The sequence below is a fragment of the Tamandua tetradactyla genome, chromosome 23 (assembly GCF_023851605.1).
Source record: "Tamandua tetradactyla isolate mTamTet1 chromosome 23, mTamTet1.pri, whole genome shotgun sequence".
Classification (NCBI taxonomy): domain Eukaryota; kingdom Metazoa; phylum Chordata; class Mammalia; order Pilosa; family Myrmecophagidae; genus Tamandua; species Tamandua tetradactyla.
Window position 1 is genome coordinate 37,972,956 of NC_135349.1, and position 26,401 is coordinate 37,999,356.

At 41.6% G+C, this 26,401-nt stretch overlaps 1 protein-coding gene and 1 long non-coding RNA gene across 5 annotated transcripts in view; one reads left to right on the plus strand and one right to left on the minus strand.

Annotated features, from left to right (window-relative positions):
* The window catches only part of MYH11 (myosin heavy chain 11), a 140,645-nt gene that overhangs the window by 101,277 nt on the left and 12,967 nt on the right, over positions 1–26,401 (minus strand). For all 4 annotated transcript variants that reach the window (XM_077141662.1, XM_077141661.1, XM_077141664.1 and 1 more), the window contains exon 3: positions 17,552–17,708. In XM_077141662.1, coding sequence (XP_076997777.1) covers positions 17,552–17,708 — 157 coding nt within the window. The remainder of the gene's footprint in view (positions 1–17,551; positions 17,709–26,401) is intronic.
* The window catches only part of LOC143667432 (uncharacterized), a 39,130-nt gene that overhangs the window by 3,307 nt on the left and 9,422 nt on the right, over positions 1–26,401 (plus strand). The window contains exon 3 of the long non-coding RNA XR_013168038.1: positions 26,016–26,286. This is a non-coding gene — a long non-coding RNA (uncharacterized LOC143667432). The remainder of the gene's footprint in view (positions 1–26,015; positions 26,287–26,401) is intronic.

Below are 26,401 nucleotides of genomic sequence, written 5' to 3' on the forward strand. Positions count from 1 at the left end.
GGTCATTCTTTTTATTTTCTGGCCTTTTTCTTCCCAGCAGAGGCGAGTAGGAAGAGATTCTGGGTAAGGGGAGATACTCTGAGGCCCTGAGAGGCATTTTCCAACCCCCAAATAAGTCCTGGTATCTTTAAAAGCAGAACTGGATTGTAGGATTCCACTTGCATGAAATTTTTGAAATAGAGACAGAAAGTAGAGTAGAGGTTTCCAGCGCTAGGGGAACGGAAAGGAGGGCATTATGCTTGATGGGTACAGAGTTTCTGTTTGGGGTAATGAAAAAGTTTTGGACCTAGATAGTGGATATGGGTGTACAACTTTGCAAATGTAATTGATGCCACTGAGTTGTACACTTACAAATGGTTAAAATGGAAAATTTTCTGTTTTATATAATTTACTATAATACATTTTTAGGGAAAAAAAGCAGGACTAGCTAGTTGAGGGAGGTGTGAGGTACAGGAAGAACAATATTCCACTCGCAGCCTCTTGGGTCTCCATTTCCAGCCCTCCTCCTCTCCGTTCCCAGCCCTCCTCCTCTCCGTTCCCAGCCCTTCTCCTCTCCACTCCCAGCCCATCTCCTCTACACTCCCAACCCTCCTCCTCTCCATTCTCAGCCCTCCTCCTCTCCGCTCCCAGCTCTCCTTCTTTCTGCTCCCAGCCCTTCTTCTCTCCATTCCTAGCCCTTCTTCTCTCTGCTTTCAGCCCTCCTTCTCTCTGCTTCAGCCCCTCCAGCCTCAGGGAGCCCACCTCCAGCTCCCAGGTAAGCTGGCAGCTTAGGACTTACACCCTTGCTTCTGCATTCAGTGGTGTGATGATTTGACTGCTACCTGCCCTCTCCCGCTAGACTCTGCTACTGCAGCACCTAGTACCCAGGAGACCCTCAGGAAACACTGTTGAGTGAACATGGGATGGCAGGGGCCAGACCCCCTCGAGGCTGGGAGGGCACAGAGGGGCCTGGAGCTTGCATCGCCCAGAGAGACGAGTAGCCAAATAGCAATCGGAGAGTCTCAAATCCACTCCTTTAAGCTTTTCTACTTCAGTGACTCAATATTTTATAAATAAATATATATATATTTATAAATATATATATTTATAAAAGAAAAAAAAGTAGATGCTTCATGGCTCTCACCATCAACCCTCACCCCTACCAGGCCAGGATCTGGAGAAAATCCTCCACAAGGCAGAAAGGAGTGTGACTGTCCCCTTCTCGGGATGTGCATCAAGAGAACATGGTCTCCGGAGTAAAACAACTTGGAAATAACCTCTGGGTCCATTTCTCTGGCAATTGTCATAGGCCCTTAGAGCTTCAGCATCCTCACCAGGGAGACTGGGATGACAATCTAAACCTCCCGAGGGTGTGAAATGATTAAATGAGATAGGACACTGACAAAGCTTCAAATGACTCACGACACGTGGCAGAGCTCAATATTTGCTATTACTACCATCTTTAATATCGTTACTACCACCACCATCATCATCATCACCATCATCATCTAAAAGTGGTGACCCAGGGCAGGCCACGGTGGCTCAGTAGGCAAGAATGTTTGCCTGCCATGCTAGAGGACCCAGGTTCGATTCCTGGTGCCTGCCCATATATAAAAAAAAAAACAACAACTTTAAAAGTAGTGACCCTGTGAGGTGGCCTGGTCATGGACGGCAAGTGCTTCCATGCGATCAGGAAGTCAGGGTATCAGGCCAAGTTCCACCACTTCTTAATTACAAGGCCAGTCCCTGAGCCTTCTGGGGCTTCAGTTCCCTCGTCTGTTATAGGGTGTCAACTGCCACTGCCCCCAAGGAAGCTAAAACACTTCCCAGGTAGCAGAAGTGGTGTCAAGCCTGAGCCCAGGTTTGAGTGGTGGTTCTTGGGCCAAGCAAGCATACAATAAAAAGGCCTTAGTTTCCTCATTGGCCAAGAGGAGGTGCTGCCATGCACCCCAGAAGGTGCTGTCCAGGGCAGAGTGATGTAGACTGAGAGAACAGCGAGCCCGGGATGTGGCATGCACAGGCCCAGCAACCTCAGCATATTTCGCTCTCTGTCTAATAAGCAGAGCAGTCTCCGGGGAGTTGGGAGGACATAAGCCAGCCCTTCCCCGGGGCTGCCAGCCATAGTTAAAGGGATCAAAATGAGGGTGGGACCTTGCAAAGGAGAGAGTGGGGCTCTGATCACCCCATCTTCAGACTTCTCTTCAGTTTGGAGAGGGCTGAGCCAAGACCCCCAAGCTCCTACCGACTCGCTGTAGTTTTTCTTTAATCCCCTGAGAGTGGCCATTTGGTGCTAATTAGATGAGGACAAAATACTTCCAGTCATGTTCTTGCAAAGGACCTGTGGAAGAATCTTGATGGTTCCTTTCAGCACATCAGAATGAACTCTTATCTCCCTTTCACCACCACCCGCCATCTCAGGGATGTACAGAGGGGAGGAGGGGCATCCAAAGTGGTTTTTATCAGGAAAACTTCACTGGTGCTTACCACTCACTCAACACTCCAAGATGTAAAGAGATGGCTCTAGGGGAGCACACAGCCTTCCAAGGGGTGGTAGGGTGCTCTGTTCAGTAGCTAAGTGCCTCTGGCCAACTGGAAATGGCCTGAGCTTTGGAGTCAGATAAACCATGTTCAAATCCAGCTCTCCACATCTGTGACCTTCATCAAGTTTCACTTCTCTGAGCCTCAGTTTCCCAGCTATAAATGGGGCTAATATTGGCACTGACCTCCATTACCCAAGAAGTCACTTAAGTCTAGCTTAGGGCACGTGTGCATAAACACACCTGAGGAAAGAGAGGAAGGGAGGGCCAAATAAAAAAAATTAAAAGAATTTGCTATTTTATTTATATATATAGTCAAGGTAATATATATTATGTATATATAATCAAGGTAAACATTATGGGAAAATTTTAAATTTTGTTGACTTGCCTCAATTACCTTCATAATTTAGTACCACTTTGATTTTGGTTTCCATATGCAGGTAGCATAATTATAGTAGTAGTGCTTAATCTGCAAGATGCTAACCTAGTCCTGTCCATCTCTTAGGTATATGATGAGGATTGATTGAGAATATTCCTGTAAAGCCCTGGGCACATAGCAAGCGTACAATAAAAATATGCTATCGTTATTATCATTTATTTGAAAAAGAAGGCATCAGAGAATTTTTATCAAAGGATGGTAGATTGAAAGCATGCATTTAGCCCTTCTACATCTCCAAACCCTATTAAAATGACAGTAAAGGGACAGAGAACTGGTGAGGAGAAACCAGCAACAACAGCTTGGAAGTTGGAAAGCAGAATGAGGGATGACGGTCCAAGGAAGGAGACATCTAAATTAGCAATGGGGAAAGCTGAGAAGGAACCCGATTTATGCCACAGAACCTTCCCTGCCCCCAACTCAGTAATTAGCAGCACCAAGTGCCTTTGGAAGAGAGGGTTGAAGGAGAAGCTGAAAACACGAGGAAGGGTTGAATGTCTATTTGAAAAGTTGTTCAGCCTTCCCAATACCTCTACTCCTTGGAAGTGAGTGACTGGCCTTCCCACATCCCACAGAAAGTAGCAGAGTTATTCTCAGAGAATCTCCCTGGCCTGGGAGACACCAGGACTGCTATCAAAAGAAGGAGAATAAAGTTTCATCCCCAAATGTTGAAACCCTCAGCCTCTTCTCTATTTGCCTCTCAAAAAATGATGGGGTAGCCAGAATATTCTCCAGGCAGGAGACTGCACAAGCCTTCTGTGAAGAACCTGATCAGCCCAAGAGAAAAGACTAGAAGACTCATGAGAAGTACCCAGTGGACTGTCCCAGCACCTAATTGTATGGCCAAGTTCAGCAAGCCCCTCCCACAAGCACTGAGTTGACATCAACTTTTTGGTGCCTCATGCACTAAAGTGCCCCTGGCGGACAGTCAAGAACCACCAGACAATGAAGAAAGCTACTAGCATGACAGAGTCAAAACAAATCAACAGGGACAGATCATGACTTGGACGAAACGCCCTCCAGGAAATTGGCTTTCACACCCATGGAAAAAAAATGCTACAAGAAAGAAACATTCAGAAAACAAAATAAAGTTCTTGGAAACAGAAATGTATATTGTAAGTTAGAAACGCAGCAGAAGGCTCGGAAGATAAAGTAGAATAAAAAGATAGAAAGATGGAAAAGGAGAAAGAGAAAAATTATAGGATTAGCCCAGGAGTTCCATTATGGAAATAATAGGAGTTCTAGAAATGCAGATTAGAGAACACGGGGGAAAGAAATAGTCAAGGAAATAATTGATGAAAATTTCCCAGAACACTAGTTTATAGATTAAGAGGGTCCCCTAAATTCCCAGCACAATGGATTAAAATTATTCCTTGTTGAGTCCCATTGTCATGAATGAGAGTATAAAGAGAGCCTAATAGCATCCAGAGAGGAAAATGAAAATGGCACACATTAAGGATCAAGAATCAAGTTGACTTTTATCTTCTCCAAAACTAATGTTTTCATGGCTAAAAAGTACATGCAAAGATGCTCAACATCACTAGCTATTAGGGAAATGCAAATCAAAACCATAATGAGATGTTATTTCACAGCCACTAAAAGTTTACTATTAAAAAATGGAAAATTACAAGTGTGGGAGGATATGGAGAACTAGGACTACTCATTCATTGTTGGTGAGAATGTAAAATAGGGCAGCCACTGTGGAAGACAGTTGGCAGTTCCTTAGGAAGCCAAGTATAGAGCTGCCATATGATCCAGCAATCCCTCTACTAGGCATATACCCAAAAGAATTGAAAGCAGGAACTCAAATAGATATTTTCACACTGATGTTCACAGTGACATTATGCACAATTATCAAAAGATGGAAGCAATGCAAGGGTCCATTAACCAATGAATGGATAAATGAAATGTGGTATAAATATACAGTAGAATATTATTCAGGCATAAAAAGGAATGAAGTCCTGACACATGCGACAACATGAAGACATCATGTTAAATGAAATAAACCAGACACAAAAGAACAAGTATTGTATGATCTCACTGTTATGAAATAATTAGAATATTAAGATAAGCAGATTTACAGAGTAACAATCTAGAATATAGGCTACGAGGGGTTGGGGTGGGGGTAGAGAATGGGGAGTTAATGCTTATTTAGTATAGAATTTCTATTTATGTTGATTGTAAAGTTCTGAAAGTAGATGGTGGTGATGGTAGCACACAGTTATGAGTGTAATTAATAGCAAACACTAAATTATATGAATGTGGATAAAAAGGGCAGTTTTAGGTCATATATATGCTATTAGAATAAGAATTAATAGATTAAAAAAAACAACAACAGTGCTGAAGCTAGAAGGCAAAGAAGGAGCAACTTTAAAAATCTGCAAGAAAACTATTTCTCACCTCGAAGTTTAAACCCAGATAAACCATCCCAAAGTGTGAGAGGAGCACCAATTCTTTCAGGCATGCAAGATCTCAATTTACTTCGTGTGCATCCTTTCTTGAGAAGCTACTGGAGGAGGTGTTCCACTGAAAAAGGAGAGTAAACTAAGGAAGAGGAAGACATGGACTCCAGGAAATGAGGCGTACACTCCAAGAGCACTGAAGGGAATTCCCTGGATGATGGGGGAAAATCCCAGATGTCAGCTACCTGTCATAGATGGCAGCCAGGCTGGCATCAGGATGGGTCAGAAGGCTGGAGGAGAGGAAATCAGTAGGATCCCCAACACATATCTGAACATGTTAAGAGGAGATAAATACAATTAAAAGGAGAGTTGGGGGTAGAGTTAGTGATTAAGAACATAGTAAACCAAGTTGGGGGATGAAAAAAGGCAACTGCTAACTCCAGGGAAAAGAATAAGTTGTTCAGGGAAAGAAAAGTAACCGCGAGCCTAGTAATCTGTAAATACTGACTCAACCAAAAGTAAAATAAAAAACCCAAACAAACCCATATCAGGTGTCTCTGGAATGGGAAATGTATGTGTGTGTGTGTGTGTGTGTGTGTTTGTGTTGGGAGGAGGCAGTAAGGGTAAAGCAAGGGGGTGAACAGATTAAATCCTCAACTTTCATGGTGACAAGTCAATAGGTAATGTCTAAAACTGAAAAAATAAAATATCAGCAATATAACCAAATTATTTAGAAATATTGAGGTAAATAACAAAAAAAATAAAGGAATTGATAACATTTATTTCTTGAGAAAAGGAAATTGAAAAAGGGGCAGAGTGGGGATATTTTTCTTAATAAGCCTTGAGGAATTATTTGACTCTAAATTATCTGCATGTATATGTTTAATAAAAATAAAAACTAACAATTTTTAAAAAAGAACAAGGACTCTCTGTACATACTATTACATAACACTCTCTCTAGCCAAGTTTAGAACAGGACATATGGAAAAACTACCATTTGTGGGGGAAAGTGGGGAGTGGGAAATGTATATGTATATCTGCTTACATGTGCAAAAACTATTTCTAAAATCATACCCAATAGACTGGAAACCATGGCTGTCTCTGGGGAGAGGAACTGAAGTTTTGATGCACAGGAGTTGAAGGGAGAATTTTTACCTTTTGAATCTGAAATGTATCACCTCCCCCCAAAAAATCAACAAAAAAGCATGGGGAAATTTTAAAAGTAAACGTGACAATTTAAACATACATACACATATGTAAGATGTGCTTTTAAAATATGTCCACCTCTCTTGCACATATACTCACACACACACACACACACACACAAGATAGGGCTTCCTTTCGGAGGCTCAGTGACCAATGTCTTAGAAAGTTCTTCCTATGTTCTCAACTCCCCTGAAGCAGCAAAGGGCTGAACCCACAGCACTAAGTGCCCCACCACATCTCCTAGTCAGCCCCTCTAGATAGGCTCCTCCCATACTCACTACACCCATTCTCACCTCCACTCTCATACTCTTATTATTTTCATATGGAATGCCAGCCTGGCTCCCCTGCCCCATCTCAGTAAACCTTCCTGCAACAATTGTAGAGCCCCATCCCACCCAGACAACCTGCACTACCCATCCTGACCCTGGCTTGTTCCTTTCTTTCAAGATCTCTAATAGTCCTTCTTTCAATCAACAAATGTTAACTGAGCAGCTACTATGGGCCAGGCCCTAGAAACCATGCTAAGGATATATGATGGAGACACAGGTGAGGTCCCTGCTCTTATGGAGTTTATGGATCCTTGTTATCTTATAGTCCATGTAAACATTTGAATGCTTCATTCTAGATTCAGTGAAGGTGTGTTATTCAATCTCCCCAACTCCATCTCTTCACAACCCATCTTTCCCCACCAAGGACCTGGGGAGAAAGCCTCAGTTGTGAGCTTTGCCTCTTCAACCAGACAGGAAGCTGATTGACTCCTGGCCAACTGAATTAACAGCCCAAAACCAAGCTTCCATGTGGCAATGGAATCACAAACTGGGTCTACACTTTCCCTTTACACAAACCAAATCCCCACTGTATAAGGAAAAAAAATAAGTGGATGAACATAGTTCTTTCCAAGCATACTTTTTCTCCATGAATTTTTTTGACCTTTGGATTCTATCATTAATGGTTTGCCAGAAAACCCTGGATGAATGCAAAATAGATGAGCAAGTAGCAACTGTTGATTAGCATTTAAACTGGATGAAAAGCTTATTTTTTTAGTGGCTGGGTGTACTCATGACTGATGTTTTCCCCTAGAGTTTAGAATATGTCAACTGAACACTTAAAAGAAATTTTAGAGAGTAGGCTATATAATTTTATGATAAAACATATAGCCCAAGGAAATGAGATGTATTATTACAGGGGCCCTTGTCATCAGATATAACTCATGACAGGTTAGGAGTTTGTCTAGGGAAGCAAAATCATCAAAACACAAGAATGTTTTTCAGGAAATCAGATGCCAGTAAAACATCTGTTTCTGTCTGCACTATTGCCACCCATTAACTCAATGGCTTAATCTCACTGATTATTAGGTGAAACATCTACCATCATATGATGAACACAAAACCCAACATCTCTGTTTAAGTCCTGAAGATGGACTCTTTCACAAAGCCAATGACCTTGGCCAAAAAGAGATTCCGATCAGTTCACAACTGGATGTAAGAAAATTATCGCAAACAGTAATACAGTGTGTGTGTGGGGGGGGAGCAAACTTTGAGAAACTACTAAAAATACAAAGGAAGTTTACTTCTTTTAAGAAGCTCTTGGGAAAACTAGTAACTCCTAAAATAAATCTGCCAAAATGATCCTCTTTAACCCACGCCACAGACATCAAGTACAAAGTGAAGAATATTGCATACTATAATCACACATGATTTTGCCCAAAAGAAAAAAATTAAGGCAAAAAAAAATCACTCTTAATTCATCTCATACTCATCTAAGAATTAGCATCTAAGCTGCAATTACAACCAAATTTCTACTACCTGTAAGATAAAATAAATGGATTTTCATCATTTGTAATTTCATTTTTCAAACCCAGTCAAAACCTTTTTATTACCTCTCAGTAGCTACAGTGAAATTTAGGTCCCTGCCTCAAGTGACCTTTTCCTGGAATCAAGTATCCATTTGCTAGAATTCACCTCAGCATGCGAATGAAAGGTTGCACACCAAAACGTTCATGGTAATGATCTCTGACAGAATTATGGGTGTCAGTCATATTCTTCTTTGCTTAAATATATGTTTTCATCTTTCTGGAATGATATATAATACTAATATTTTTTTGAAATTATGAATAAATATTTTTAAGAGCATTATTTACCCAACTGATGCTCCTCCTTCAACTTTGCTAACAGAATTTTAATTTCATTTTGGTGTTCAGATAAAATGTGTTTAATGGATCCCCCCCTCAGCTCCAGGAAAGAATCAGGAATAGTCCAAACCAATCATGAATGTCCTGGTCTCCTTTTCCAGTGACTGGTTTAAACGTTGTGATCAAGATTTAGCCAATGAAGCATTAAGAGGAAGCTTGCTAAAGAGCTTCTGGAAAAGGTTTTGCTGTCTGATAAAAAGAGGCAGGAAAAGAAACTAATTTATATCCCCTTCCTTCATGCTTTTGAATAGTATCACATGAGGATGTGATGCCTGGAGCGATGGCCACCACCTTGTGATCATGAGGAAGAAGCCAAGAAAATAAAAATAAAGTCTACATCTGACTCCTGAATAACCAACCCTGAAATCATCAACCTCCATATTTCCTGTTACACGAGTTAATAAATTCCTCTTGTTTAAACCGCTGTACTTGGCTGTTATGGTACTTGCAATCAACCCCAAATGATATGAGTACTGTAACTTTGTGATATTCAGCTTCCCAAAGAAATGTATGAACCACTGTTTTATATTCTTCTATCAAGGGAAACCGCAAGGGATTTTTTTTTTCACACACAAACCTATGTTTAACTCCAGTGGTCCCTAGGGGTTACAAATCCCATAAACTGTATCTCTACCGCCCTCTTTGCATGGTTCCCCCAGGGCTCCACCTGCTGATCTTCAGTGGTAATGGCAGCCCCATATCAGGTGTGGGTCACACGTTGGGGATTTGACTAACTCTGTCAATAACTTGGGACACTTCTACCTGAGCCCTCTGTGCTGGTTTGAAAATGTTGTGTGCCCCAGAAAAGCCATGTTCTCTAATCCTCATTCAATATTGTTAGGTGAGATCTTTTAGATTAAATTGTTTCTCTGGAGATATGACCCACCCAATTGTAGGTGGGACCCTGGATTAGGTGGTTTCCATGGAGATGTGTCTCCACCCTTTCAAGGGTAGAGCCCCCTAAGAGGAACCACTTTGGAAAAAAGCTTCAGAGCTGACACAGACAAAAGACCTTTGGAGATACAGAAGGAAAACACCCCCGGGGAATCCTTATGAAATGAGAAGGCATGAGAGAATGCTAGCAGATGTCACCATGTGCCTTCCCAGCTGACAGAGGTGTTCCGGACACCATCGGCCTTTCTTGAGTCAAGTACTTTTCCCTAGATGCCTTAGTTTGGACATTTTTAGAATCTTAGAACTGTACACTTAAAACTTTATAAATTTCCTTTTTAAAACTCCATTCCATTTCTGGTATGTCACATTCTGGCAGCTTTAACAAACCAAAACAGATTTTGGTACCAGAGAAGTGGGGTGCTGCTGTGGTGTGCAAATACCAAACATTTTGGAACAGCTTTTTAAATTGAAAAGGGGAAGATTCTGGAAGAGTTTTGAGGATCTTGAAAGAGAAGACCTAGAATGCCTTGAAGAGACTGTTGGTAGAAATGTGTGCTCTAAAGATACCTCTGACAAGGCTTGAGACAGAAATGGGGAATGTGTCATTGAAAACTGGAAGGAAGGTGGCCCTTGTTTTAAAATGGAAGATAATTATGCCAAAGTGAGTACTGCTGTTAGATGGAAGTTAGAATTTAAAGGCAATGACCTAGGATACATAGCTAAGGAAATTTCCAAACTAAATGTGGAAAGTGCAGCCTGGTTTCTCCTTGCAGCTTATAGTGAAATGTGACAGGAAAGAGAGGATGGAGAACTGAACTCTTGGGTACAAAGAAACCAGGAATTGTTGGTCTGGAAAATTCTGGGTTTCTAGAAAAGGATACCATAGAGAATAGTGCCCCATGTGAGCATTTAACAAAACATGGAATCGGTCAGCCATTTCAGAAAAATCCAGGATTGCAGACAGTGTTAGCAGAAAGGATTTGTAGAAAGTCCTATTGTCTGATGGTTATGATCCCTGTATACTACATAGAAAACCAATAGGGATGTTGCAGGAGCTGTATAAATAGAACCACTGCCAGTCTGGACAGAAAGGGGACAAATTGAAGGAAAAATGACTTCAGAGGCAGAACCATGGAAACTAAGGTCTGGAGCCAGGAAATCTCAGGCCAGGAGAGAGGACCCACCCATGCACTTGGAGAGCGTGAGTTTGTCCTGAAGGCAGAGGGTAGGCCTCCACATCATTGCTCAGGAAGAGAACTGGTACCCCAGGCTTCAAAGAGGGTGAGGCACATAAACCAGGGATTGGGGGAAGCCTGGCTGCCACCCCATTGTTTTTCTGTTATCAGTTAGAGGGAGTACCCTGACAGGATTGCTCACAAGGTTGCTGTGAGGATTAAGAAAGAGGGCATATGTGTGTGTGTGTGTGTGTTGAAGGGGCTGGGCACCCAGACCCTAAGTCTCATCCAGATGGAAGCTGTGAAGAAGGTCCATAATAACAGCCTCTATTTGTTAGCTTTTGCCACATGTCATAAACTGCATAAAGCCTTGTAAATACCTTAATTCCATACATGCTAATGTGTGACTTGTTGAGGGGACCCTAAGTGCCACCAGATTAATAATTTTTATTTTAATAGTTCCTAATTGTTTTCAGTGTGTATTGGAAAAATATATATAACTGGCATGTTTAACTTTTGGTTTCATGCATGATGATGATTAAAACAACTTATACTCACTGAGTTTTTACCAAGTACTAGACACTGTTCTAAACACTTTATATGCAATAATTCATTTAAGTCTCATATCAGTTCTATGAGTTAGGTCACTGTTATTATAATCCTCTCTTTACAAATGAGGAAACAGAATCACAGAGAAAGTAAGTATTTTCCCCAAGGTCACACAGTGAGTGGTAGAGATAAGATTTGATCACAGGCAGCTGTCTGTGTTCAAACTGTCCAAAGCCAAGGCCAAGGACAGAGTTCTGAAAGCTATAGGACAAAAGCTGTGAGTTGTGTACAAGAGAATCCTAATAAGATTAAGTGCTGATATCTCATCAGAAACAGTGGAGGAAAAAGGCAGTGGTACAATATACTTAACGTGCTGAAAGAAAACAATTGCCAATCAAGTATTTTATATTAGGAGAGACTTTCTTTCAAAAATGAGGAAGAGATTAAGATATTTCCAGATAAACAAACCTGAGAGAATTCATCACCACCAAATCTGCCCTACAAGCAATGCTAAAGAGAGTTCTTCAAACTGAGAGAAGAGGATGCTAGATCAAAGTGGTATAAAGTAATAAAGACTTCTGGTAAAGGTAACCATATTGGTAATTATAAGTGCCAGTATTATTATATTCTATTTTTTGTCAAATAACCCACTTTTTATTTCTTATAGGTTCTAAAATACAAAGGCTTTAAAAGTATCAATAAATCTATGGTTTTGGACATACAATGTATAAAGACATAATTGGTAACAAGCACAACAAAAAGGTGGGGGTAGAGGAGCATAGGGACAGTATATATAAATGTTATCGAAGTTAAGTTGGTAGCAAATCAAATGTGATTGTTATAGATCTACAATGTCAAATTTTAGCCACATGGTAACCACAAAGAAAATATATGAAAAATATGTTCAGAAAGCAATGTGAAGGGACTTATGATGGCACAATAGAAAAACTCAAATAAATATGAAATGAGGCATTAATGAAGAAATTGATGATCAATAAAGGTATAAGTCTTCCAACTTATACCTTATACTACAAAGACAAAGTAGCAAAATGACAGAAGAAAACACTGCATTTTCAATAGTTCAATAGTTACTTTACATGTAAATGGATTAAGCTCTTCAGTCAAAAGGCAGAGATTGGCAGAATAAATAACCCAACTAGGTACTGTTTACAAGAGATGCACCTTAAATTCAACACACAAGTAGGTTGAAAGGATGGGGAAAATATATCACACAAATAGCAGCTAAATGAGCATAGGGGTGGCTATATTAATATCAGCTTAAAAAATACTTTAAAGCAAAAACTGTTATAAGGGACAAAGAAGGTCACTGTATACTGAAAAAGGGGTCAATTCAACAAAAAGACAACAATTATAAATATATATATATATGCCTAATGGCAGAGCCCCCAAGATATCTGAAGCAAAAATCAACAGATTTGAAAAGAGACCTAGATGGTTCTACATTAACATTAGGAGAATTTAGTACACACTTTCAATAATGGAGAGAACATCTAGACAGAAGATCAATAAGGAAATAGAAGACTTGAACGAAACTCTAAACCAAGTAGACATAACAGACATATTTAGAACACTTCACCAAATAGGAGCAGAACACACATTTTTTCTAGTGAACATGGATCACTCTTCAGGATAGACCATATATTAGACCACAAAACCAGCCTCAATAAATTCATAAGTGTGGAAATCATACAACATATCTATTCCAATTACAATGGAATGAAGACAGAAATCAACAAGAGGGAGAACTGGAAAATTCACAGAGATGTAGAAATTAGCAATGTCCTCTTAAATAACCAATGGGTAAAAGAAGAAGTAAAGGAAATTAGGGCATATCTTGAGGCAAATGAAAATGAAACCACAACATACCAAAATCTATGTCATGCAGCAAAGGCAGTACTGAGAAGGAAATTTATAGCTCAAAAATGCTTGCGTTAAAAAAAGAAGAAACATTCCAAATCAGAGACTTAACTTCAAAATTGGTGGATCTAGAAAAAGAAGAGAAAACCAAACCCAAAGCAAGCAGAAAGAAGGAAATAACAAATTAGGGCAGAGATAAATGAAATGGAAATAGAAAATTTAAAAATAGTAGAATCAACAAAACCAAATGTTAGTCATTTAAAAAGATCCATAAAATCGACAAGCTACACTGACAAAGAAACAAGAAGGAAGACGCAAATAACTAAAATCAGAAATGAAATGGGAACATTACTACTGACCCCACAGAAATAGAAAGGATTATAATAGGATTCTATGAACAACTACATGCAAATAAATTAGATAATCTAGAATAAATGGACAAATTCCTGGAAACAAATTACCTACTGATGAAGAATAGAAGATCTCAATACATAAATAACTAGTAAAGAGATTGAATCAGTAATCAAAAACCTCCTAACAAAGAAAAGCTCAGGACCAGATAGCTTCACAGGTGAATTTTACCACCTTCCAAGAAGAATTAACACTAATTCTGTTCAAACTGTTCCAAAAAATTGAAAAGGAAGAAACACTCCCTAACTTCTGCTTCTACAAGGTCAATATCATCCTAATCCCAAAGCCAGATAATATACCATAAGAAACTAAAATTAAAGACCAATACCCTTATAAACACAGACACAAAAATCCTCTACAAACTACTAGTAAACCAAATCCAACAGCACATTAAAAGAATTATAGACCATGATCAAATGGGATTTATCCTAGGTATGCAAGGGTGGATCAACATAAGAAAATCAAGTAATGTAATACACCAAATTAACAAAACAAAGGGCAAAAATCACATGATCATCTCAATTGATGCAGATAAGGCATTTGAGAAAATCCAGCCACCCCTTCTTGATAAAAACACTTATAAACAAGGAATTGAAGCAAAGTTCTATCATATATAATAAATGGCATATATGAAAAACTCACAGCTAACATCATACTTGGTGAAAGATTGAAAGCTTTCCCTCTAAAATCAGGAACAAGACAAAATGCCCACTGTCTTCACCCTTATTCAACATTGTCCTAGAAGTGCTATCTGGAGTATTAGGCAAGAAAAAGAAAGAAAAGGCATCTACACTGGAAAGGAAGAAGTAAAACTTTCTCTATTTACAAATAGAGGTGACATGATCTTATATTTAGAAAATCCTGAAAAATCCACAACAAAGCTACTGGAATTAATAAACTAATTCAGCAATGTGGTAGGGTAAAAGATCGACATGCAAAAACCAGTACTGTTTCTATATACTAGAAATGAACACTCTGGAAAGGAAATCAAGAAAAAAAATCTATTTACATTGGAAACTAAAAGAATCAAATATCTAGAGATAAATTTAACCAAGAATATAAAGCATTTGTACATAGAAACTACAAAGCATTATCAATAAAAATGAAAGAAGAGTTTAATGAATGGAAGTACATGCCATGTTCATGGATTGGAAGACTACTGTTAAGATGTCAATTCTACCTAAAGTGATTTACAGATTTACAGATCTGATTTACAGATTCAACACAATGCCAATCAAAATTCCAACAGCCTATTTTGCAGAAATGGAAAAGTCAGTTATCAAATTTATATGGAGCTTAAGTTGCCCCAAATAGCCAAAGCTGTCTTAAAAAAGAACAAAGTTGGATGATTCATACTCCTTGATCTTAAAACATATTATAAAGCCATAATAATCAAAACAGCATGGTACTTGCACAAGGACAGACATATAAACCAATGGAATCAAACTGAGAATTAATAATAAAGCATGGCCAACTGATTTTGACACTGGTATTAAGTCTACTCAATTGGGAAAGAGCAATGTCTTCCACAAATGGTGCTTGAAAAACTGGATGTCCATGCACAAAAGAATGAAATTGAACTCCTATCTCACAACACATATACAAATTTCAAAATTCATCAAATACCTAAATATGAGAAATAGAACTATAAAACTTCTAGAAGAAAATGTAGGGAAGCATGTTCAGGACCTTGGATTAGCCCGTGGTTTCCTAGACTTTACACCAAAAGCATGAGCAACAAAGGAAGTAAGAGAAAAATGGGACCTCACCAAAATTAAAAACTTTTGTTCCTCAAAGGACTTGATCATGAAAATAAAAAGACAACCTACAGAATGGAAATATGTATTTGGAAACCATATATCTGATAAAGGTTTAATATACAGAATATATAAAGGAATACTTCAATTCAAAATTTTATAAAGGGAAGAAGTCTTGATAGACATTTCTTCAAAGAAGATATAAAATGGCCAAAAAGCACATAAAAAAAATGCTCAGCATCACTAGTCATGTGGTAGTTTGAAGCTGTAGGTACTTCAGAAGAACATGTTCTTAAATTTAATCCATCCGTATGGACATGAACCGTGGGACCTTTTTGATGAGATTACTTTAGTTAAGGTATGACCCTCCTCAGTCAGGACGGTTCTTAATGCTATTACTGGAGTCCTTTATAACAGTGAAATTCAGACCAACAGAGAGAAAGCTGCAGGAAGCAAGATAACTGAAATTCAATGGACCCCAGAAGAGAAAGGAGAGACCAGGAGGCACTACCATGTGCCTAGCCAAGGATCACCAGCAGCCAGTCCCAGAATGCTGGTCTTCAGAACGAAAGCATCGCCTTGATGACACCTTGATTTGGACTTTCTTTTAGTCTCAAATCCATGAACAAATAAATTCCTATTGTTTAACCTGACCCATTTCATGTTTACTTGAGCAGCCTAGGAAACAAAAACAAGCCATTAGGGAAATGCAAGTCAAAACCACAATGAGATAATATTTTTCACCCACTAGAATGGCTACTACTTAAAAACCGAAGAATTACAGGTGTTAGAGAAGACATGGAGAGAATGTAAAATAGTGCAGCCTTTGTGGAAGACAGTTTGGTGGTTCCTCAGAATGTTGAGAACTACTGATTGACCCAGCAATCCCACTTCTAGGCATTTACCCAAAAGAATTGAAAGCAGGGACCCAACAGATATTTGCATACCAAGGCTCATAGCAGCATTCTTCACAATCACTAAAGATGGAAGCAACCCAAGTGTCCTTCAACCAATTAATGGATAAACAAAAATGTGGTATATACATACAATGGAGTATTCAGCCGTAAAAAGGAATAAAATTCTGATACATGCTCCAACATGGATGAAACCTGATGACATTATGTTGAGTGATACAAGCCAAACACAAAAGGACAAATACTGTATGATCTCACTGCCTTGAAATAATTAGAATAAGCAAATATATAGAGTCAGAAACTAGAATATAGGTTACCAGGGGTCAGGGTGGGGAAGGGAAAGGGGAGTTAAGGCTTAAGTTGTGCAGAGTTTCTATTTGAGATGATGGAAAAGTTTGGGTAATGGGGGTGGTGATGGTAGCAACAATTACACTATTACATTGAGAATGTAATTAACAGCATTGAATTACATATTTGAATGTGGTTAAAAGGGAAAATTTTATGCTGTATATATTTTACTATATTGTACAACACAAACAGGAAATCCGAATGTAAACCACGACTATAGTTAATAATAAAATCACAGTAAGATTCTTTCATCAATTATAACAAATGTGCCATACTAATGCAAGATATTAAGAATGGAGGAGAGGGTATATGGAAACTCTGTATTTTTTGCATGATTTTTTCTATAAACCTACAACTTCCCTAATAATAAAAGTTATTTTAAAATAAAAATAAAACCTAGATCTGTTGCCCCAGTCCCGGGACCATTCCCTACCCTTCTTTCCTTCTGAGGGGACCAATGAGCATTATACCATTTTCCAGATAGCTGGCCTGGCTGGGGACCTCAGGCAGCCAGAGGGACCAAAAATGCTGAAGCAAGAGCAGGCCCATGCCCGTATTTGCCCAAGCTATCTGCTCTCCCCCACCCTCCGGGCCAGAAGGCTGCAAACACAGATGTTTGGGGCTTGCTTTTTCCCTTTTTCAGTCACAGCGTTCCTGTTTCCCTGCTCCTCCTGCCAAACTCCACATTCCTGGTAAGAACTGCAGGCAGGGAGGACAGGGGGGACAGGAGGGGCCCAGTAGTGCAGACGGCTCTCCGGAGGCAGCCCTGAGTGCCTCTTGGTGGGCTCCCCTGCGTGGGCCCCCTGGAGGGAGAAGGCCCAGCCAGCCCCCCTCATCCCAGCGCAGGTCCCTGTGCACCCACGGGCCAGCTCACCTTGCAGCATGCTGCGGTAGGCCGTGTCGGCGATGGCGTAGATGTGGGGGGGCATCTCGTGCCTCTTCTTGCCCTTGTACATGTCGACGATCTTCTCCGAGTAGATGGGCAGGTGCTTGTAGGGGTTCACCACCACGCAGAAGAGGCCGGAGTACGTCTGCCAAACAGAGAACCCCAGGTTACCATGAACTCAGTAGAGTCCAGAACACCCAACCGACTGGGTCCAGCCATGCCCTCCCCCACCAAGCCCTGCATTTGCTGAGCGCCACTGTGTACATCCTCTCACTTCATCCTTGTGATGGCACTATCAGACAGAGGCACTCAATGGTCTCATTTTATAGATGGGAAACTGAGGCCCAGAGAGTCATAGTGGAAATCCTTTAGTGTCACTGATATCCCATGCTGTGTGTGGCAGGGGGGAGGAAAGAAAGGGGCAAGACTGAATCTTGAGGACACCAATGTTATATTTTGCAACTGTGTGATTTTTAAAGAGTCCTGGGTTCAGATTCCTGTTCCACTCCTAAGGTCCTTGGCAAACTGAGCCTCATGGGCTTACATAACAGCTACCATTTATTAAATGCTTACTGTGTGCCCAGCACTGAGCTCAGCACTCCACAGGCATTCTCCCATTTGATCTTTATAACTACCCAGTGACAGGATGCTATGACTTGCCCTCTGCCTATTTGACAGCTGAGGAAACTGAGGCTCAGCTAGGTGAAGTCATCAGGTCACTGCTGCTGGGAAGTTAGTAGAAATGATGACTTTACCACAGAGCTCATGTTCTCAACCATTTGAATAAAGTGCCATTTTATCTGAAAAAATGGCCATAAACCCTGCTGTCCTGAAAAAGGAGTGAAGTTCTGATAAATGTTAACAGCATGGATGAATCTCAAAAACATTATGAGTGAAAGAATTCAGGCACAGAAGGCCACATATGTGTGATTCCATTTATATGATATGGCCAGAAAAGGACAATCCATCGAGACAGAAAGAAGAGGAAGGGTTTCCAGGGGCTGGGGGAGGGGGCAGTGTGAAGCAACTGCTTAATGGGTACAGGTTTCCTTTTAGGCAGTGAAAACATACTGGAACGAGGCAGTGGTGATGACTGCATGGCCTGGTGAATGTGCTTGCTACCACTGAACTGTATGCTGTAAAATGGTTAAAAGAGTGAATTTTATGTTACGTGCATTTTACCCCAATTAAAACACGCACACACAGCTGCCCTGCCTTATATGGTCAATAAGAGTACTGAAAATAACCAGAACGGGGAGAAGGCTGTGAAGGCACATGGCAAACCCTACCAGGCTAGGCACATGTGAGGCTTTATCAGTGTTCGTATCGGTCCTTTTCCTACATCAGATTTTCTCGTGGGTCAAGGTCACAGTTCAGGACACAGATGTTGATTACCCACATGAGTCACTTTCCCCAAATGAGAACATCAGCACTGCCCCGAGCCTCCAAGGGCCACCCACCATGATCTCTCTCCTGCTCCCCAGAGAAGTGGCCAGGGAAGGAAGGGCAGATGTTCCATCTCTGGACTGCATGCAGGGCAAGCCAGCCTCTGAGAGAGTGAGCAGCTGGGTCCAAAGCACCAAGCAAGAGCCTGGCAGCACTGAGCCTCCCTGGCCTACTCCCAGCCTGTCAATCAGGCTGCTGACCTATGATCCCCAAAAAAGAAACAATTCATCCTCCATTCATTCATTCATTCCATATATATGTGCTAGACCCTGTGCAGGGTGCTGGGGCTATAGTACTAGGCAAAAATAGGCAAGGTCCCTTCCTTAAAGGGGCTTCTGATCAAGGGCTTAAACTGATTAGAGAGCAGGAGAGTCCCTCCAGAGCTCAGGCTGCTAAGGTACCATTATGTGTGCTGGAGGGTGGGAGGTGGGAGAATGGCATTCTTCAAAAGGCACAGGATTGGGGGAAGCGGAGGAAGAAAGAATCTCCCAGGTTCTCACCATTCCCCTTAGAAGGACAGGAAGGTAATCAGCAGGCCAGTCTAAGCATTCATCAAGCATTTCTTGAGCACCTACTGTATACCAGGTCTTATACTAGTGGCTGTATATAAATCAGTGATAGTCCCTGCCCTCCAAATGCTCACAGATCAGAAGGGGAGACAAAGATATTTAAAAATAATTTTTTTAAAAAAAGAAGGGGACTATGGAGCGAGGAAGAAAGAGGGCTTTGACCCGTTCTGGGGGTTGGTCAAGGGAGCTTCCTGCAGGAGGAACTCCCTGCATTGAGTCATAAAGGACAAGAAGGTATTAAAGAGCTCAGGAAGTGGAAGGACACATGAGGCAGCAGCGACAGGCAAAGGCAGAGCGATGAGCTTCCTGCAGAGGCAAGTGGGGCCAGGATCCAGCCCTGAAGGGGCTCTTGCTCTGCCTGGACCACGCCCTGCCTCCCCCTTTGGCCCCTGAACCCCCTCCCAGCTACAAGACCAGCTGCAAATATGTCAAGAGCCCGCAGCCCCTTTTTCATCCTCTTCAGTCCTAGCACATGACTTGGCATATAGTATGTGCTCCCTAAATGCTTACTAAATGAATGCCTCAGAATAAATTAATTAGAAAATTTTCCTGTAGCATTGCTGCCTTCAGCTCCATATCTGTGTGCTAAGCAAATGCTCAGCAGATGTTTGTTGAGTAAGTTGCCAGGCTCTTCCAGGGCAGGGACTATGTGCTGTCATCTGTATCCTGGTTGCCAGCACAGAGGTGCCCTCAGATGATCGTTTGAATGAAAGTCAAACAAGCCCTACCTCTTCAGGTCTCAACTTCCCCTCCAGCTCCTTGGGGGCCACACCCACTCCCAGCTGCATGCCCTTTTTAGTATATGGATATCTCTTACAACCCAAACCACCTCATCCCAGACCATTGTCCTGGAGGCAGTAAGGGCAGTGGCGAAGGACAATTGTGTACGAAGGACCTGGGTTAGAATCCTTACTCTATTACTTCCTAGCTGTGTGACTCTTGGCAATCTCTTAACCTATCTGAGCTTCAGTTAACCTCATATATAAAATGGAAACATACAGTAACTTCTTCAAAAGTTTGCTGAGAGATGATGCTCATAAAGCACTTAGCATAGAACCTGGCATATAGTACCTAATACTGAATAAATGTTGGTGACTATTACCATGTGTGCTAGTTTGAAATTATTATGTACCCCAGAAAAGCTTTGTTCTTTATCCTAATCCAGTCTTGTAGGGGCAGACCTACTGTTGGGTGGGATCTTTTTTTAAAGTTGTTTCTATGGAGATGTGACTTACCCAAGTGGGAGCGGGACCTTTGATTAGGTGGTTTCCATGGAGATATGGCTTTGCCCATTCAAAGTGGGTCTTAATCCACTTACTGGAGGCCTTTAAGAGGAAACTATTTTGGAAAAAGCTCAGAGCCAACAGACACAGATGTTTGGAGATCAAGCAGAAAAAGCCCAGGTGCGAAGCAAGGACTCACAGAAATAGCCAGAACCTGAGGAGAAAAAATCTCTGGCCCAGAGAGATGCTAAGCTAAGAGATGAAACCCAGAGTTTTGCCCCAGAGCAGCTAAGTATGGATCCACAGACACTTAAAGAGGAAGCCACTGGAATCAGAAGCTAAAAGCAATGGAACCAGGAACAAGGACCAGTAGATGCCAGCCACATGCCTTCCCATGTGACAGACATTGGCCTTTCTTCAGAGTTAAGGTATCTTTTTCTGGATGCCTTAGTTTGGACATTTTTCTGGCCTTAGAACTGTAAACTTGTAATTGAATAAATCCCCTTTATAAAAGCCAATCTATTTCTGATATATTGCATTCCAGCAGCATTTAGCAAATTAAAAGACCAGTCCTGTTTCATGATGTTTCACAATGATGAAACCTTGTGTTTTGGAATCTTCCTTCACATATGCTGTTCCCTCTACCTGGAACACTTTTCCCCCATCTTCTCAGGGTTGGATCTATCTCCCCTTTCAGTGCTCAGCCTAAATGTCACCCCCTGGACTGTGAGCTGCACAACCACTGTCATCCTCACCATCACATCTCCAGCACCCAGAAAACACGTACTGAATAAAACAAACAAAAGGAGGAAGGAAGGAAAGCATGGCCCTCCCAACTCTACCACCAGCTTCTGAGGGAGGAGTGTTACCTTCCTCCTGGCACTAGGCACACAGCAAGTACTTAATTCATGCTTTCAGGTGGACCTGGATCTCTGTTCAGTCGAGCAGAGCTTTCCTGAGCAAGCCGGGGTCCAAGAATCTGAGAAGGAGGACCAGGCAGGCAGAGCACGCAGGGCAGGCAGCTCTATCTTCACCGTTCAACCTCGGTAAACCCTCCCCTGACCCCAGCCTTGGTTGTGTTCCGACCTCCCCTGCCCCAGGAGCCCCTCTCCAGCTGGTCAAGTTCAAAGGTTTCAACATCCTCACCTTTGTCCCAACATCTCAGGGACCCAGAACCACAGCAGTCGCAGCAGCAGGCCCAGGATTTCCCTCTTGTGACCATATTAGGAAGCAGTTCAATCCCCCCCCACTCCACCTTCCCCCATACACACACCCATACACGCTTATATGGTCAGTGGCAGAGCCCTGAGCCTAGGGTGGGGGGGGGTGAGGGGAGAGACTGCTCCCACAGCCTCCCAGAAACAAGGAGCAGGAGTGGGGAGGTGGAAGGAACCAGGCCTGAAGTCACACACCCCCAGAGGGAATCCCAGCTCTGCCCCTCCCTACCTGCATGACTTACTCAGACAGCCAACCCCCTGAGCCTCCGCTAGCTCGTCTCCAAAACAATGGATAATTCCACCTTCTTTATGGGGTAGTTGTGCAATATCACAGCTTTCTAAATATCTGTCCTAGAGACATAGACATGTCTACTAAGAAGGCTTTTCTGCAGCAGCACTGATTAATTTTTATTGTGGCAACATACATAAAACACAAAATGTCCCATTTTATCCATTTATAAGTGCATACTTCAATGATATTAATTATTTTCACCATGTTGTGCTCCCATCACCTCCATCCATCACCCAAACTTTTCATGAGCCCAAACAGAAACTCTGGACCTATTAAGCAATGACTCCCCATTTCCTCTTACCCTCTATTCTTGGTAAGCTCTAATCTACTGTCTTTCTCTGTGTATTTACTCATTCTAGGTATTTCATATAAATGGAATCATACAATATTTGTCCTTTGTGTCTGAATTATTTCATATAATCTCTTCAAGATTCATCCATATTGTCGCCTGTATCAGAATGTCATTCCTTTTCCCTGCTGAGTAATGTTCCAGTGTACGGATATAGCACATTTGTTTATCTGCTTCTCTGTTGACAATTTGTTTTTACGGGTTGTTTTTCAGCTTACTACAACTGTAAATAATGCTGCTAAGAGCAAAAGCGTGCATGTATCTGTTCCTGTATTTGTTCATATATGTGTAAAGTATTTCTGGAAGGCTGTATATTAAACTGGTGATCACAGTTTCTCTAGAAGGAGAGCTAGAACTAGAAGGTTGAGAGTCACAGATGAAGGGGAAAGTTCTATATACCTTGCGTACTATTTTATTTAATATTTGCATGTCTTACCTATTCAAAAATATATTTTAAATCTAAGTAGATTATTATGAACAGATGCAGAAAAAGAATCAAGACATGGTTATGTGCAAAAAGCAAGCTGCAAAACATTCATGGGGTGATTTTTGTTCTTTGTTTTATGTGAACACATACCGCATGACCCCGTTTTGCGCTCACCTCACCTCTAGGGCTAAAAGGGCGGGAGGTGCTTGCTTTTTATGCTGCATAGTTATTTTAAAATACATTTTCTTGTGTATTTTTTTTTGTGTGTGTGTGTGTATATCTTTTTGCATAGATACCCCTGTATTATTTAAGGAGGCTCTTTAAAGCAAAAACACCTTGAAATATCTGAAGAGCTAATACACAGGGCTCAATAAAGTGCATCTGGGGTATTTTCTTTCCTCCCTCCAGGGCCCAGCACAGTGTCTGGCATCCAAGAGGCCTCAACTCACAGCCTGCTCATGGCATCCTTAGGCAGATGCTGAGCTGAGATGGCTAAGATTGCTGAGCCAGCTCTCTAGGAGTTTTGAAGGAAGGTCCCCCCTCACCCCCTTGTCTCCCCAGAATACCAGAATCTGAACCATGAAAATATCCTTTTGTGTTCAGAGGTGGGGGGTTGGAGTTAGGGGACTCAATGAGTAAGAAGGCCTCAGGTTGCTCCCCAACCCCAGGGGCTCGGCCCTGGGGTAGAAGGTCCTACTGTGCACAGGAATCAAGCAGGTAAGACACAAATGAAGCCAGCCAGGTGTGAGAAAAACAGAGATACAGGGGTCCTACAGTCCGGGGTTTGGGAGACAATAGGGAATGGTGGGGCCTGTGGAGAAGCAAGAGCAACCCACCCAATAGGGCTGTGGCCTTGCAGGATGTGGGTCCAGGGGTGACAGATCCTCTGCTTTTTCAAGCAATGCCAGATACCAAGGTTTTGTTTTCTTTTTTTAAAATCTATCAAATTAACTCAAATATTTAAAAATAATCACTCATTCTGTGCCAACAGCCTTCAATCTCTGGTCTAGCACATAGTTAGTGCTCAAAAATGATAATAAAAAGTTTGGTGGTTTCTCACAAAGTTAAACAAAACTACTGTCTGACCTGGCAATTCCACTTCTAGGTATATACCCCGAAGAACTGACTCGGACAGATATTTGTACACCAATGTTCATAGCAGCATTATTCACAGTAGCAGAGAGGTGGAAGCAACCCAAGTGTCCATCAGCAGATGAATGGACAAATAAAATGTGGTACATCCATGCAATGGAGTATCATTCATCTGTAAAAAGGAAAGTACTGATACATGAACCTTGGAGAGAGATGTTGAGTGAAATAAGTCAGATGCAAAAGGGGAGAGATTGTATGTGATTAATGCCACTGAATTATATGCCTGGGACTGATTGAGATGGGAAAGTTTATGTTGTATATATGTTTTCACAATTTAAAAGTGACAGAGAGAGAGAGAGAGACTAAAGAGACCATAACAATTAAACATAATACGCAATCCTGGATTGGATCTAATAATGGAGGAGAAAATGTCCAAAAGGACATTAAGGGGACAATGAGAAAAATGGAATACAGATTCTATGCCTTAAATCAATGTAAATTTCTTAACTTGAAATTTATTAATATATTAGGTTATATAAGGGAATATCCTTATTCTTAGGATGTATTAAGCATTCAAGGAACACAACATATACAAATTACTCTCAAATGTTAGGAAACAGACAGATGACAGGTTAGATAGAATAATATAACAAATGCAAAATGCTAAAAGTTGGTAAATTTGGGTTTCCAGGTAGAGGATATATTTTTTTCTCTGGATTATGTTTTGCAACTGTCCTGCAAGTTTGGAATTATTTCCAAATAAAAAGTTAAAAAACAAAAAAAGAAAAAATCATAATAAAAGGTTAGATTCTGACCTTCTGGGTACTTAAAGTTTGCTCAACTTGCAAGATCCAAACCAGAGTGAACAATGCCCATGGCCTCGGTGCCCCTACCCCAGCCCACGCCTACCACCCTGGGCTCTAAACTTCCCGCTACCCTCAGGCCTCACATCGTCCTGGGTAATCACCCAGGCCCTGGAGTCTGACGGGCCTTGTTTGAATCCCAGCCCTGCCCACTCATCAGTGCCCTGACTGGGCACACCTGAACCTCAGTGTCCTCATCCAGAAAATGGGGCAACAGTGTCTGCCTCATAGGCTCTTTGGAAGCAAGTGAGAGCACAGTTAGCAGTGAAAAGCACTGCTTGCAGGGCCAGCTGTCCTGGATTTGAGATATACCTTGGTTTCTTATCAAGTTAGTTAACTTTTCTAAGCCATAGTTTATCTGCAGAAAAAAAAAGGGGGGGTGCTAAGGAGAATAATAGCCTCTCTTATATGAAGAGAAGAAGAGTGGACATAATATATATTTGTATGAACCCGTAACACAGTAAATTTTAAATGAATGGCGGCTGCTGTAACTATCAGTAGAGTCCCAGGGCTCCTCTGAGAACCTAATGACCATTAAGACCCTCTGCTCAAGCTATACATATGCACAAACCTTAAGTATCAAGAGGCTGAGAAACTTCGCAGCGCCTAGTCACATGTTTTAGCATCTATTTCCCAGATTTGCATGTAACTCAGGTGTGTTTGTCTTCCTCACCTTGATTATTAAGCAACGTCACAGTAAGAAGTGGCTCTCTGACTCCTCAGTGCCCCAGAGAGAAACAGGAGAGTGAAGAAAGCACACATATTTGCAATCACACGAGACCAGAGTCTGAATCCAGGTCCCTTCCTAACTGGGTGACTCTAGGCAAGTCCCGTCTTCTCTCTGCCTCGATCCCTCATCTGCAGAGTGGGATACTAGCTTCGTTCTTGCAAGGGACATAAATGACTGAATGGTCCTGGGGACATAGGGACAGTACCTGGCACTTTCATTGAGCTTCTTTCTCCCCATCTCCCAGGCACAACAGACTACCTAAGAAGTTCAGGAACATTGCAGGCAGAGAGGACCAGCCAACAACAATAGACGGTGGGACCAGGAATTGGAGCTATGTGCACACCCCACAAGGGTCTTAAGTGATCTGTGGCAGCTCAGGCAAGTCGCGGAACATTGGGACCCCAGAACTGGCATCTCTAAGATGGTGACACGGGACCCTCTGGCATTCCCAGACTCTTCCAGATCCAAGAAGATGCAAGGTCTGCAAGGACCTTCTTGGACACCCATCATTTGAGGTGAGCCTTGCAGAGTAGAGGGGGAAGTTCTCATCACCAAGGGCAAAGTTGGACATACCAGGTGCCCTGCAATGGCCCCAGCATTGCCTGGCCACCCTGCTTATTAAGAAGAGTC